The sequence below is a fragment of the Misgurnus anguillicaudatus genome, chromosome 2 (genome assembly GCF_027580225.2).
Source record: "Misgurnus anguillicaudatus chromosome 2, ASM2758022v2, whole genome shotgun sequence".
NCBI lineage: Eukaryota > Metazoa > Chordata > Actinopteri > Cypriniformes > Cobitidae > Misgurnus > Misgurnus anguillicaudatus.
The window spans coordinates 37,683,530-37,699,760 of NC_073338.2; the positions used below are offsets into that span (position 1 = coordinate 37,683,530).

Sequence of the window (16,231 nt, forward strand, 5' to 3'; positions counted from 1 at the left end):
TGAATCTGTTATGACATGCAGCTATGCAGTGCGGCATTGTTCTATATGCTAAATATTGGCAAATGACAGACAGTATCCTTCCTGCACAATTTTGCATCCCTATGCCCAAACATAAACCCATCTGTAAATTCACCAGCAAACCGTTTGCCTCGCAAGAACAAAGCACTCCCAAATAACAAGAAGATGACGGATTGTCTGCCATTGACGAACTCTTACACAGCTCCGAGGGGAATAATCACATGACGGCAACAGATGAGTGACACACACAGGATGTGAACGAGTCACTATGACCTTTAGAGTCACCATGGACTGTGACTCGGTCTAATGGGACATGTTCTCTGGATAACATCAGTCAACTGGCTCAATGACAGAGAGGTTGAGAAATATCATGTTGAAAATTGACTGGTCTGCCCAGTCAAACTGAAACCCATAGGGAAATTGAAGTCATGCACATACACAGGATGGTTAAAAATCAGCTACGGATAGTCATTACGGAATGTTAAAAAACATTTCACACGGAAAAGCGGCATCCGTGCCAAATGGATGAAGACGTGTTGTTCAATCACTTGGCACTAATATTTTGTTTGGCAAGGTCACATGTGACTTTACCTAAAATCATTAACGGGGTAGGTGAGCCATATCCCTACAGTAGCCAGTCCACTACAGCTGTAACCAGGTGTAATATACAGGGAAATAGTTAATGGACAACACCAAGCAGAGTAACAGTATTGCTAAAAAGAGACATACGGTATATGGAGTTCTCAGTTTGGAGTAAATTTAGATTCAACTTTGTCCCAGATGTTTTTCCTAAAATTCCTGGAAACGTGTTTAATTATTTTGCATCCCTCTGTTCAAAACATTAAAAACAGGTTACTTTGTGTGCCAAAGACAAATTACTCTTGCGACATCCGACTCAACAGCTCAAATTCTAAATAACTATTATACATGTATTAGGGATGTACCGATATGGAAATTTTGGCCGATACCGATAACCGATAAGTCTTTACATTTGGGGGGCGATAACCGATATCTATAGGCTGATAAATAATCATATTATTTTCACAATGAAAAACTCGCAGACCGCGGACATCTTGTCTTTGCGGTAGACTAGCATACTCTTCTTAAGCCCGCAACACATGTCATCTTCGTGCTATGTCACAGAAAGCACCAATCAAAGCTCCAAATGGCCAGCAATGAGCAAGTGAAGTGGTTCAACAAACCAAAATAATCCATAATTTATCGGCTTTCATTTATCGGCCTAATTTTGCTATCAGACCGATAATATTAAAAATAAGCAGTTATCGGACGATAACGATATGTCGGCCGATATATCGTGGATCCCTAACATGTATCATTGCGAATTGGGGTAAGGACGGTGTAAGGCAGGGCTAATCAACTGGCGGCCCGCCAATCATCTTTATCCGGCCCGCCGGTCACCTTTGGCCGTTTCTCAATCTGAAGGCTGCAGCCTCCGAAGGTCGCACATGCAGACTGCATATGTCATCAAGATTAAGTTAACTGAGCATTACATTCACAAATCATAAGCATATTACAACAATTTACGATTAACTAAAAATAATAGTCAACTTTATAATTGTTAAAATTCTGAAATAAGACTTAATGACGTATGCAGCCTGGAAATGCGACCTCCGGAGGCTGCAGCCTTATTGAGAAACGACTAGTCTGATTTAAATTCAGCGTGGTTAACTTACCACTGTACAAGACAACACAGAAAGGGGCTGTGTGTGGTGCCAACCATCTGTGGGTGCGTAATTATCTGATCCAATTCGAGCTTTGGATGCAATAAAGAAAATAAACGTATGCGACTACACCGCATGTGACGCGGCGACCGGAAGTGATGTATTTCAGTGTGTTCCAATCAAAACTGTGTGCAAAGTTAAAATTATTAATTATTGTTTGTTTTACTTTATAAGTAACACTTGAATACTTTAATTACTGGTAAGTAAATTATTAACTATGCATATTTTCGTAGATTAAAGGTTCTCTCCCATGACAGATTTACGATTAAACTACAGTTTCATTACGCCACTAGGGGGAGAACTCCCGACAGTTATATCTGTATGTAATGTACAATGGAAAGGGTGTTTAGCCTATATATCTATAAAATATTAAAAAAGAAAACATGTAGTGCAATTTTAGTCATTAGGAGAAGACTGGCGATATGTTGTGAGTAGTCGACATGTAACAATTAATGAAAGTTAAACAGTAATAAACAAAATATGTTTAGGGGTGTTGATCTCTAACACTTTTACTATTAACATTTGGCTCTTACATGTTAAACTGAAATTGTTTTTAAATATTAATAAAGAAAATATGAGTTTTCAGTAATTAAAAGGCTTTTAAATGTCAATTTTTTTGAAAATGCATGTTTTTAATATGTTTTTTTTTTTTCAAATATACTACAACAAAAGTAACAAAAACGACAACAACACACACACATATATGGTAAAAGTAAAAAATATATCAAAAGTAAAAATAGGGGTAAAAGTTTGGCCCGCATCATATTTACAATTTTAAAATCTGGCCCCCGAAGAAAAGTAGTTGAAGACCCCTGGTGTAAGGAGACCATTTGAAAACATTTGTTAATTTTTAGAGGTCACGTTCTTCCTGATCCCATTTTTCAAACTTTAGTTAGTGTGTAATGTTGCAAATTGATGAAGCTCAAAGTTCACTGCCAGGCGATATATTTTGTTTAACAGAATTACCCTTTTTAAAGCCTACAGCGAACGGCCGGTTTGGACTATAGCCCTCTACTCCCTGGTTGAATGACGTCAGTATAAGGGTTTTTGACTACACAGGAATACATCAGTCGCCAACTTTGGCTCAAACGGCTTTGCTAAGCTAAGCTGCTGTCGAATCACAACACACTAAACAAACTACACAATCAGAACTCATTAAGTATTTCTGAAGGAGGGACTTCATAGGACAAGGAAGTAAAGTAAATTGTGTAAAAAATACCAAATTTTTTACACGTGAAACATGAACACATATTATATTGTAAACACAATTAAAGCTTCAAAAACACAGGAAGAACGGGACCTTTAACATAAAGTTAATGACTGCCACTTTAAGTATGAGCAATTGTAATATTGGCAGCACAACTCAGACCATTTGGTTTGCACATGTAAAAAACTGCAAAACTAACACATGGCAGTTTGAGACACTGTTGTGATCACTTATGAAACTCTAGGAGATCCTATAATATTTCTATGGTTATTTTTTGGGAGAAAAACTGAGGGCAGGAGATCTAGGAAAAACAACTAAGAAACAAGAGATCCCCAAAAGTCTTTTTTTGGTAGTTTTGCTTCTTTGGGATGGTCCATATAATACCTCAGAAATAAATGGCAGGATTTTTGATTTAATCCAGAAACATTTTTAGTTATGCTGGTTAAAAGTCTCCTCAAATCAGAGGCATCATGCCCATTCAAACTAAGGGGGCACGTGCCCCCTTGGTTTTTTTGAGCCAATGGATTTTGCATCCAACCTCAAAATCAAATAAATCCATTAATCTGTTATTTGACTTTTAATCTATTTAATATGCACACTATTATACATTCTGTGCTGCAGTGGCGAACCGTGGGTACTTCAGCTGGGCCTTCAAAATATGCAATGAAGTGCAAATGCCTCTCCATCCATAATACTAGGCTATTCGTATTTCGTTAAATCATACAGTGAACGTGTAAAATATCTGAGCACGCAAAGTTATATAACAGAATGGGCATGTCTGCCTTTAAATGCAGTTTTAAAGTTTAAAATTATTTTAATCTAACTGATAAACACAAATACAGATTCTGCTGCTCTGTAATGACAGGGGCTCTGTAAATTTGCATTTAACAAGCTTAAATTAAGTTCTTTAATTTGTTTTTTATTTTTTGGAAATATATATTTAGCTGTAGGATACCTTGTTAATCTTTTTCATAAGGGGAAATATAGCACCCTGCGTTCTCAGTGCACCTCCTTGTGGCTTATAACTGTTGTCGGGTATAGCGAGGTAAAAAATATTTGAATGTTTTCGCATTCTCTCAGATTTAGTTAGGAAATGATATTGTATGTAATTCGGCGTCGTCTGTCAGTCATTACTATATCCTCGCGTAACAAGTGAAACTGTCAGGAAGTAAAAGTATAATTGAACCCATTATTTTTCTCGTGTTCGCGTCATATGCAGGCAGCAGGCTCCTCTGCACGCGCTTCTCCCAGCTGTGCTCTTCACGAGTACGCGCTTAAGTTATTTCGTTTTTACCTCAGCCCTATCAAGCTAGCCACAACGTCAATCACTTTTTCCGCCATTTACCTCAACCACTCTCACCGCAGAAATTCGGGCCATTAGACTGTATTAATATTAACGGTCTATGATCTTCGTATTTTAGTGTTTTTTGGCAGCTAGAATCAATTTTGTTGCATTTTTTGGACTTAATGAAGGCTTACAATGTTTTGTTTTTTGCCCGCACACTTGAATTCAAAACGTGATTGGTCGATTTGCCCTTCACTATCAACACCAAAACACATAGCTTGGCCTTCCCTGGGATTCATGAAGTCCTAACCAATGGATGAGCCAGATAACCGGGCCTTAATAGAGACAGACGATTCTGATTGGATTAGATGTTTTCATGACATGAACCTGACAGTAAGCTTAACGTTAGAACATAGATGAGAGAAAATATATTACATGTATTGTATTAAATTGAATTAAATAGAAATAAAAAAATGTAAAAACATATTTTTATTGAATATTATTTATTTGTATTATTATACTAAAAAATATTTTTATAAATTTTTTTAGGCCTTCTCTGAAGGCGTAGAAGGCCCTGAAGGTTCCCCACTGCTGTGCTGCATCCTTGTCACTTGTCGGAGATTTTCGCCGTTTTGATAGTGTTTTGATCATGTTACATTACTTTTATTCTGGCGGCAGCTGGTGCTGCAGTCAGCACAGTCGCAGACGTCATCAGCGTCTGGGCGCGCTCACGAGCTCTCTCCTATTGCTGGCTTGCTGCTGCATTTGGCTATCTGAGGAATTAAAACGTGTTAGAAACGCTCACAACATTTCCAAACCCCAGTACGGTAATGTGCAGTTAACCTCCTCTGTGTAGAAAATGTATGGTTTTAAATGTGACCGTCTCAACGTTATATTAGTAGAGATTCATCTTCTTGGCACAACGCCAAAGTTCACGCGGGCGCGGAATCTCACATGCTCACATATGAGGTAAAATTTAATGCAAAAATCCGTTCCTCTAATAATTTTATCTAAACATATTTTTTTAAAATCATTATTGAACATTAAAATCAATCACGTGGCTATAGCTTATGTCATTTTCATTGTTTATATACTTTATGGATTTAAAATTACATTAATTTTATATGATAATGCAGTTGTTGTGCAAAATGCATTAATGACACAATTAAACAAGCCATTAAGACTTAAATAAATAAAACATGCCGTTTCAGATGTAAATATGATGCAAATGTGTCATTATTCCGATTGAATAGTATTTGATATTAAAGTTAGTCATCACTTTTATTTTGGAGGTTTTTGCATGAAAGCAGGGGTTTTCAGATTATTAGAAATTTAAGTGCCATGGAAAAGACTGAAAGCTCTATAATATTTCGTTTGATGTCTGTGTATGCACAAGTTTCTGTGAGCTGTTGACACTGTGCCCCCTTAAAAAAAATTGGTGCATGACGCCCCTGCCTCAAATCCTGTTAGCAATCACTATGTTAAAGTGTTTAATGTATTTTTTTTATAAATATATGTCATCTGTGAAATGCGTAAGACCAAAGAATGTTCAACAAATCATGGAGCTTGGACTGAATGCAATAATTGGACGGATGCAATTTTTGCTCCTCTTCTGTGAACGTGTCTTGCATGCCACTGCGCACCCTGTTCACGCAGACATCATACATCATCAGTGCGTTCACGTGCGCTCTGTAAACAGAAGCAAACAAACTTTACGGCTAAATTGACAACCTGCACAGGAGCCACAAAACGAAAGACATCTTTAAAAAACCATCTGGATCAGCAAAGATGATGACGAGATGGACATAGCTGCGGGAGGCAAAGGGTCTGAAAGGGTTGTTGCAGTGTTTCTTTTGGAAAGGTAGGCATGCAGTGTGATTCTATTTAGATGGATTCAGATTTTGATGAAACATTTTGTTGCTTATGTAGTTTGTGTTCCTTTACCTATTAGCGTAACAATAATTATGATTTCAAAATTACAAGAAAACTACTACAAACGAAAACATGCTGTATGCAATTCCGATTTAAAACAGGTTTTTATGTTTGTTATTTTGGTAATGTTATTCACTTTGTATAACTGGTGAATGAGACATGACTGGGCTTCTGGTCTGTTTGTGTTCATGTTTTTTTGGAGGAGGTGTGGCCTTGAATGGCGATTTAAATGGAGGGTGGGATCATGATTTCAGTGCTAGTAGGATAAAGTTAGCTAGGTTGGTGCGTACAGTACTGTGTGTGGTTAGCGTTAGTAAGAGGTTTAACGGCAGGGCTCGGTGTTGCTCAGGGAAGGTGACTGTGTGACTGGCACGGCGTAGGTGCACCACATGACTCTACCTATCGACCTCACACCATGGCACCGAGAAACCCAGCAGCTAGTGACAGGTACGAGAACAGTGGCTGCAACTAAAAGCCCTTACGAAAAGTATGCATACATAGACCCTAAAGATGTGTTTGTCCTGATCGTAGAGGCATAAAAATGGGCCTGAGAAGATGTACTAACATGTTTTGATTGTGTGGGACAGTAACATAGCATTTATGGTTTGCATTCAAGCTGCATGACAACATAATGACATAGCATCCGTGACTCTGATTCTATGTGTACACTGATACACCGATCGTCTCAATGTGCATTTTTGGCAACTGTGAAAGGGAACATAATTTTTACACGACCAATAGACCTCAAAACACAAGCAGCTATGTTAGAAACAGTTACTTACACACTGAAAAAAAATCTCCGGTTGCACATGATTGAATTAAGTTTTCTTAAAATTATATTTCTTAAAAAATGTTGGCTCTAATTTAACACTGGAAAAACCAAGAATATTTTGGGTAGGAGCAATAAACAGCTGCCAAATTTGACCCCCATGGGTTCTCCAAGGTTAATTATGTACACCAGTTCAACATGATTGAATCAAGTTTTCTTAAAATTAAATTAATTTTAAATAATATTAATTTTATTTTAAGAAAACCTAATTTAATCATGTGCAACTGATGTCCAGAAGGTTTTTTTCAGTGCAGTTGCTACTGAACAATGTGAGCGTTGCGGTACAAAATGTTTGGATACTTTTATCCTCTATATTTGTTCTCATACCTTAAAGGCAGGATAGGCAGGAATTTTCTAAAAACCTTTTTTACAAATTTGTTTAAACTGTCTTTATATACCAATACAATAAGTAAAATGTAAGTACTCTGAAAAAGAGAGTATATTTTTTCCGGCAATCTGTATTTCCGCTATTATCCAACAGGTGGCGCTCTTACCCAACTTATAAAACCCGGAAGGCAAACAGTTCAAACTCTGTGTATGTTTAAAGGATCGCTCTGAATCTGATCTCTATCAAAAGTCCTTCACAAAAACGCAATTATCTTTTAAAGGATTTTTTAAGGAACCTATCCTTATTTGAGAGGTGATAAAAGAGAACAAATGAAGGTAAGATGAAAGCAGAGGGTCTGGTCTTTCTTTTGATATATTGTTTGTTTATATATTTAAAGAAGAACATTTTCTGGAAGGCATTAAACTTTTGTGAAAATCAAAAAATGCTGATGCTGGCTGGCAACTCTTTTAAAAACGCTGGCGGGGAAAGAGTTAAAACTAAAAGTGCTTTGTTCATTCAGTTTGTTACCCAACAAAAGGTACATTTGCAAATGCGCTGTTCACTCTGTTTACTTTACTCACTGAAATCAGCACCTTATTCGTTCATACAACCAACGCTATGCTTATTCACACTATACTATAAGTCTATTTGCTCAGTCTCTGATTTGTTTGTGCAAAAGTTTTTGAAAGCAAAAAAGCCACTAAAACACTTAACAAAGGTGGGACTTAAGAAATCATGCATGGATTTTCTCAAGAACAACTTGTTCAAAAACAAGTCGTTCACGGCCAAAATATAACTGCTTCATTTGAAACAAATACGAGTTACTAAATCGTATTTATTTAGGTTTTAGCTAAAGAAACACGAAACGACACACTGACCAATCAGAGGCTACGACTCTGAGAACAGTAAAATCATGCATAGGCTTTTGCGGTCTCTCATAGTTTGTTTAAGAGAGCAACTGTTAGGTGGTCATATTGTATTCTCACAATAACCGTTGAGCGCTGACCCAGTTCAGCCATAAAGACTGGTAATTGAGTATTAATGCACTTAATCTACCCTAATCAAAACCATCCATTGAGACATTCAATTCTTCAAGCATCAATAAAAACAAGATTCCCAGACAAAAAGGCACGTCTTTGTTATAGTAACCTCCCTTTTTGTTGCAAGACTGATGACAGACACCTCTCAAAGAATGCTGGGATCTTGGTATGTGCTTATGTATTCATGTTTAAGCAGTGCATACAGTAGGTAACACAAAGGCTGAAATTCATTCTGAAAATAGTGGGAATTTATAAACTTGCATAAAACACCACTGCGCCTTACTCGCCATCATGCCAAACTACAACTATATATTTTTCAATGTATTTTTATTGTAGGTTTTAAAAAGCTGAAAATGAGACTATACATTATGAACCTTTTCTCAGCCACTTGTTTCTCAGCATGGTGTGATGCAATCTCTGATTTATATTGTTGTTTGTGAGATACTTTTGTATTTTTTGTCAAATTTGTCATTCATAACTACTTACAGTAATCTTACAAGTCAGTGCTCACTATAATTTTATTAATGTCAAATTTTGTACTAAAATATGTAAAAACCACTTGCACATTGTAATATATTTCATGCAATAGTGTACTTGCATTATCCAAAGATTCCCAAGGATTTGTAATCCAGGAAAATTCCTATTTTAAATCTGAATGTTTATAAACTTGCATAAGCTTCTTAAAGTGCTAGAATTGTGTCCCCAGTGCTTCTATCAACCTAGAAAATGTGAAAAAGATCAACGCAGTAACTTTGTTTTGGTAGACCATTCTCTGCAAGCATGTTAAAAAATAGGTCATTGAAATGTGGCTCCCCCTGTGATGTCAGAAGGGGATATTAATGCCCCTTAATCTTCACTATCCAACCCCAACGCTGCCATTTAGTGCAGAGATCAGCTCATTTGCATTTTAAAGGACACACCCAAAACGGCACACCTGCAAAGTGCAATTTTAACATGCTATAATAATTGATCTATTCTATATGATATTTTGAGCTAAAGCTTCACATACGTACTCAACCAAAGATATATTTTACATCTTAAAAAAAGTCTTGTGAAATGTCCCCTTTAAATAGTGGCTCATCCCTTGTCACTATGAAGTAACATCCGTGCTATCCTCGGATCAAAAAGCATTAAAATATATTTTTCCTCCATAAGATAGTCTGAAGGGCAGGGCAGAGATACATTTTGGTAGCCCGACTAGCAGGCACAGTAGCCTAGCATTTGCGAGCCCTAGGCTTAGTTACAAACATGGCTCAAATTTTCCTTTGTGTTCAGCAGGACAAAAAATTAATACAGGTTTGTAACAACATGAGAGTGAGTAAATTATGAAAGAATTTTGATTTTGGGGTGAACTATCCCTTTAAGCTTCGCTTTTGTTATTGTTTTGAAAATGCGACCTCTGGTGGTGAAATCCTAAATTTTGTGCCTTTAAATATATGCCTTTCAATATTTTCTGCGGTAACATTGCTGCAGGAGTCGCAATGATATTACGCAGCAGCAGAAAATAGTCCCCTTAGTAACTTTCAATGGCAGGGTACTACTTTCGGGCACTGTTTAATATCATTGCGCCTCCTGCAGCCATGTTATGGCAGAAAAGTCCTTGATTATTATGCCAGAATATCTGCCTAGAAAATTGCAACTTTTAATTTTCTGTCGGTCTTAGTACATGATGTAACTACAGAAGAGTCAAGTTATTTGGATATTTTTTTTGCGCAATGCTAATGGTCTAATCAGATTCAATGGATTGTGCTAAGCTATGCTAAAAGTGGTAGCGCAAGACCCAGAGATTGGCTGAATGGATTCCAAAACGTTAAAAATCAAATGTTTAACTCTAAGGGAGCTGGAAAATGAGTGTCCCTTTAAGTTGAGAAAAAAGCACTTATATCAACAGTCCTGAAAGATGGAAATTATAGTTCTAGTCTACATCATACAGTATGTATTAAGTACATTAAAGATTACATAAAAACTTACTTACAGTGCAGATCCTAAATTGTGCAAAAAAATAGAAATGCTAAGCAGCTGTAAATTAAATCCACCTAACTGGATGCCAGGGTTAATGAACGCAGTCTATTACAGTTGGTTTACCATTTCTGTAATAAGGGCTACTGTTTCAGATTTGTTATGCTTCAATGCAGATGAACAACTCCCAGTCCATGTAATAAATGCACATGCATGGTTCATAGCTCATGGTTTTTACAGTCTTATATTTTTTCTGTCATCTAATCTTGGCTGAAGCCACTGATAATTTAGGACCACAGTCCACCCAAAGCCCTTTGTGGAGCAAAACGGCCTGTGGTGGGAAACGGAAAGCACAGAACATGGTAGTGCCACTAATTAAGATCATCTCATCAAACCTGACCACCAAAAACTATTCGCATTTCATATTGGCTTTCCAGTTTCGCCTGGCCCATCTGCGTTGCCAATCAGTGCATTCCCAACCACGGCCTCCATATCTACGAAAGGCACAGCTGATTGGGTCACGGCAAAAGCAGAGCCGCCCTCTTTTAAAAAATCCAGGCAGAATTCCAAACTGTGGTTGGAGCCATGCTACCAGAATATTGAGCCTTTTGGATGCAAGTGCGCCAAACACATTTAAAGACATTCCCCGGAGCAATAATACCATATAATCAGGACGGGGTTGGGATGAGTCCTGTGGGAGAAATCATTCTCGCAGCTTGTCGAGAAAGCCATTGAGGAAAAACAATCCGGTTGAAATTAAGAGCCATAAATTTATGTTTTTAGTAAGCTTTTACTTAAAATGCCATAAAGATGCTTGTTATCTTAAAGGATTAGGTCACCCAAAATGAAATCATTTACTTGCCTTAATGTCATTCCAAATCCATAAAATGTTCAAAAGGAGGATATTATTCAGTACGATGGCGGTACGAAACAATATTGGGTTTGAATTTGAACATTTAGAAACTAATTTCCCTACTGAAAAATCCAGCATAAGCTGGTGATCTGGTCTCCCAGCTTGGTTTTAGCTGGTATTGCTGGTGTAGCAAGCTGGTCTAGCTGTGTTTTGGTCACTTTTAAGCTGGTCTAGCTGGACTCATGCTGAAAGACCAGCTGACCCACCAGCTTTGCCAGACTGGGAGGACCATCTTAGACCAGCTACTGCCACCTTAAACCAGATAAAACCAGCTACCAGCTTATGCTGGATTTTTCAGTAGGGTTGCTTTTGCTGACACTCTTGGGTGTTTAGTTAACTATTAAATGGACCACCATTACATTCACAAAACTGTTCATCAAATAATCTACCTATAAATAAAAGTCATACGGATTTAGATGAAGTAAGCACACAATGACAAAAATTTCATTTTTGGGTGAACTAATCCTTCAAGTGTGTTTTGTTTATTGTGAAGTATAATTCATTTCCAAATGACTTTAAAGTGAAATGTTGAAACTGGCATTTAAAACGAAATGTTGTGTGTGTGGTTCAGTAAATTGTCTACGGATGTGTTCGGCCGCTGATGAAAGTGGTCGAATGTTAGGGTGGAAATCTTCGGTAGACACTGCTGTTCACTTAAACACTGAAAGGCGATCCACCACAGCTCAGGCAGGCTCTCATCAACATTCCCAAGCATAAGTCTAGTCTAGAGATTAAATCTAAATGTCCTCAACAGCGAGCTGAGCTGCTTCTGCACAGGGGTTTTCCTGCAATCTGTGGCCAAAAACACTGCCAGATCAAACACACACTACGACTACCTTTGAATAAAACTGCTGCTTTTTAACCTTCTCTCTGTATCCTCTTCACACTGTAGTGTTCGGGACTGTTTTTGCCGCTCAATTCCCACTGTCCTAAGGTTTCATAAAAGAGCAGATGCTGATTGACCAGCAGAGAACTTTAGAAGTAGTAACTGCACCCCCTGGTGGAGGCATCTGGGACTACTACTGCATCACGTAAAGTATCTCGTGCAGATGTATAAACATTTATTCAAACACGCACATGCACATTTTTGCACCCAACTGTATACACACTATGGTGCATTTATGTGCATCCAATGTTAGAGAAACTGCTAAGCCATCATCTACTGGCTAAAGTGCATGACACAATCAATTGAAAGATTCATTGAACAGTTCCTTGTTAACAGATGTCTATAAATGTAAATAACAAAAGAAAGAAACCAACCAATTATGAGATAATAGCAAAAACACTTCTGACATTCAAATAAAACGTTGCCGAAGTGATTTACAACTAATAAAGATAACAATTTAGATTGCAATCGCCAACATCTCTTCCAACAGTCATAAATCTCTACACCGACGAATTCAGGTTAACTCTTAGGGCAGTAATGCCTACGTTTGACCCCAGGCTGGCCTCCACTGGAGATCTGCATGAACTTGTCAGAGTCAGGCACAAAAGAATCTCATTCCGTGGATATTCAGGGCTTATTTTCCTCATGTTTTCCCAGCATGTTCCTTCTTCCCCTTCAGGCTGTTCGAGGTGAACACCTAGTCAAAAAGCGTGCAGCCCCCGTATTGCCTCATTTCCCAGGAACATTTCAGTGTGGCACTTTCCCCACCCATCATGTAGCTCAGTTGCTTGAGCGTTGCATTAGCAGCGCACAGGTTATGGGTTCATATATCATGATTAAAAATGTATACTTTGAATGCAGTCTAGCGTCTGCCAACTGCGCAAATGTAAACTGAATCTGAACGAGACCCAGCTGAAATTAACACAGGGCACCTGCTGCGACAGGCTGGAGGGGACAGGGTGGTAAGAACTGAGGGTTTGCATTCTTGCGGCAAGGATGACAATTTCAGCAGAGCCTCAACTAGGCGAGGAATCCCACCCAACCCTCAGAGACGCGAGCCGTGGGCAAACAGAGACTAGTGTTTAGGTTTCACATATGCTCCACCACACTGGGGAAATTGAGTATGCAACATTGACCCTCTATTTTAAGTAAATCAGTACCCTGAGGATGCGGGCGTGAGCCTCATGGAAGGTATTTATTTGCACACAGACGCACGTTTGACAACATGTCAGAGGGCAATGGTTTCATATTGTCTCTGGTTGGTATGATTTGTGATTGTGTCTGACCAGGCATGAACTCTGACTCACTCTTTCCCAAATCCACTCTTCAGCTTCACAATTGGGGAGCTGACCACCCCATTAACTAAACATCTGTAAAATGACAACCCAGATCGGCATTACAAGATAAATGCTCTTTGTAAGAGATAAGAAAGAACACTAATATATCACTAATGAGTTTCCTATAGTTTGTTTTTACGACCCGATAACATGGAAGTACAAGCAATTTCCATCGGAAAAGACAAAGTGCTGAAATTGGCAAAAGCTGGATGCTTGAAACAATGGTTGGTTACTCCAACATAAGAATGACAAATTGAATATTAATATAGAGACATTAATAACACGCATTCTCTTGACACAGTGCATTAACTCATTATCGGACGTCGTGGTTGATCTTTTTTCCATTTAATGTGCCAGAAACTAAAGGAAAAATATTCTTAAGAGGCCACTGCGATCGATAGCGATCTTTGAGATCAAATATCGGCGACTATAAATCTTCATAAAAAGTGCTCTCCCGCCCGTGATAATGCGGGCCAGCATTTCTGAAATTTATTGACTTCCTAGGAGGGGGTAAAAGAAAAAAGTGTAAACCCTAATCTGCAAGCGCTGCGGCTCAACAAACCGGTTTACAGCTTCACAATGTTCAACGGGGCCTTAGGGAGCCACTCCTACATTGGCCCTTGATTTGCCCTAACAATATCCTCTCCTTGCAGCACCTTTCTAGATAAAATCAGACAAAAGTTTATCACCAGCCAAAAGAAATAATGTCATGGTGTCCTGAACTGGTTTGTACCTTAGATCAATGCTTTTATAAACTACCCACCCCTTACGAAAATTAAACCATGGTTTTATTACAGTAAAAGTGCCGTAAGCACGTTTTGGCATATATTCGGTACAATTTATGAAGCATTGTTTAACTACAAAATCCTAGTTAAACTTTGGCTACTGTAGCAAAATCAATTTGTGGTTATCGTGGTATAGTTAATTTTCGTAAAGGTCATGAATGGCAGCATTAAAAACTGCAAAAATGAGAATACCTGTCCATTCATTGTGTCTACCTATCTATCTATTTATGTATAGATATAGAGTATATGTGTTCAGAGCATTGCAAATCTAAAAAGCCCAGGTCTAATTCTCCTTTCCAACTTGTTGAAACAAGTGACAATGTCTCAAAGAAACACGATGATCAAAAGTTAAACACATGTTTCTGGCGTGTCCAATGAAACAGACGCATATCAATGTGCAGAAACGTAGTGGAATAAGATCCAAAGGCGTTCCCGAGGTATCACATCTCCAGTGTCCACAATTACCTCAATTAAAAAAATGATGCTAGGAGAGTGTTTATAGGGCGAGCTGAGGGAAACTGTAAATTCAGCGCACATTCTTCAAGTTGCGCTTATTAAACCGAGTGAAAGAGCGCAGAGGAAGCCAAAACGAGTGTTTATGCTGGATGAAGAAATATTATCTACGATCTGAACCACCAGGTTAGAGATCCTCGTAGCTTTATTGTAACCAGCTGTTGAGAGCCGCGCGTGTTTATTCCCAGTCTTGTAGAAGCATCTATGAAAAAGAAAAACCTGACCGGCGCGTGCCATTCAAAACAGACGATAATTGTAAAATTTCTTTCATTGTTTGTTTAGCCTAAATATATAAACGTCCTTTGTGATCTATCTGACTTTATTATTTACCTGTCGCGGGCTAGTTTTAAAATGTAATGCGACTGTAAACGGACAGGTAGAAATAAAGCAGGTAGCATCTTTGTCTATAAAGCTTTACGCAGACATCGTTACGCACAACTGGATCGCAACTCTACAGGTTGTTAACAGAACAGACATTTAATATTACTTTTTTATGCTTTTTAATTTATATATGTGATCCAACAAAACATTCACCTCCGACAAAAACTTTTCATTAAAATGTCCTGACATATACAGGTCCCACAAGATGAAAATGATTTGTACCTACCCGAAGTAGGCTGTGCTCGGTCCAGGCAAGCCGATGAGATGCACTATAAAAGTGAATGATAACCATCCCAGGAGTAGATGTCCATCCAGCATTTTGTAGCGGCTCTGGGGCAGCTCATTTCGTTCGTCCTGAGTTGCTGTGTAAAATCCCTGCTAGTGCATACAGCACTTCTTATACACCCCGAGGATTTCTGTGCCCCTCCCATTGACTTATAACTAGAGAGAGAGAGAGAGCAAGAGAGAGAGAGAGAGAGACTGCCAATTTACTGAGCAGCTGGATTTTTAAAGCTTGACTGGCTTAATTATTTACGTTTTCTAAAATAAGCAGGCAAACATATTATGTCATATTTGAATAAAGTAATACATAACTTATGCATTCTCAAGCGGCCTATACATTACACACATTAACATCATACTGTGTTTTGCCTATTTTGTTTAATATATACACTGTAAGTAAAAAAAAGAAACAAAATGTGCATATTTCTTTGCATTTTGCTAAGATATTAAAGGAAATGGGTGATTCTCACGAAAACTTGGTTTTAAAAATGTCAAGCATGAAAATGTAAAAATTGCTTAAATTTACTTTTTTCCCACCAGACATTGAAAAACAAAGTCTGGAGTAAATGGGAACATTAATTTAAAAACTTTTACTTATCATTTAACACTTTTTGTAACATAATTTAAAAAATTAGTCCTAAAAAATCTCTTTACCGCAACAGTCAGAAAACATCAACACTGACATATTTTCAAAATGACATGACAAACCTGAAAGAACATAATTTGGAGATTCTGCACATGCATTTAAAATCAAAGTATTATGCTTCTATTAATTAAATTAACATTTAATAAGC

The 16,231-nt window shown here is 37.9% G+C and overlaps 1 protein-coding gene across 1 annotated transcript in view; it reads right to left on the minus strand.

Moving 5' to 3' along the window:
* The window catches only part of wnt9a (wingless-type MMTV integration site family, member 9A), a 43,497-nt gene extending 27,669 nt beyond the window's left edge, over nucleotides 1-15,828 (minus strand). The window contains exon 1 of the mRNA XM_055203074.2: nucleotides 15,382-15,828. Coding sequence (XP_055059049.1) covers nucleotides 15,382-15,473 — 92 coding nt within the window. The 5' untranslated portion in view covers nucleotides 15,474-15,828. The remainder of the gene's footprint in view (nucleotides 1-15,381) is intronic.
* Between the last annotated feature and the right edge of the window lie 403 nt (nucleotides 15,829-16,231).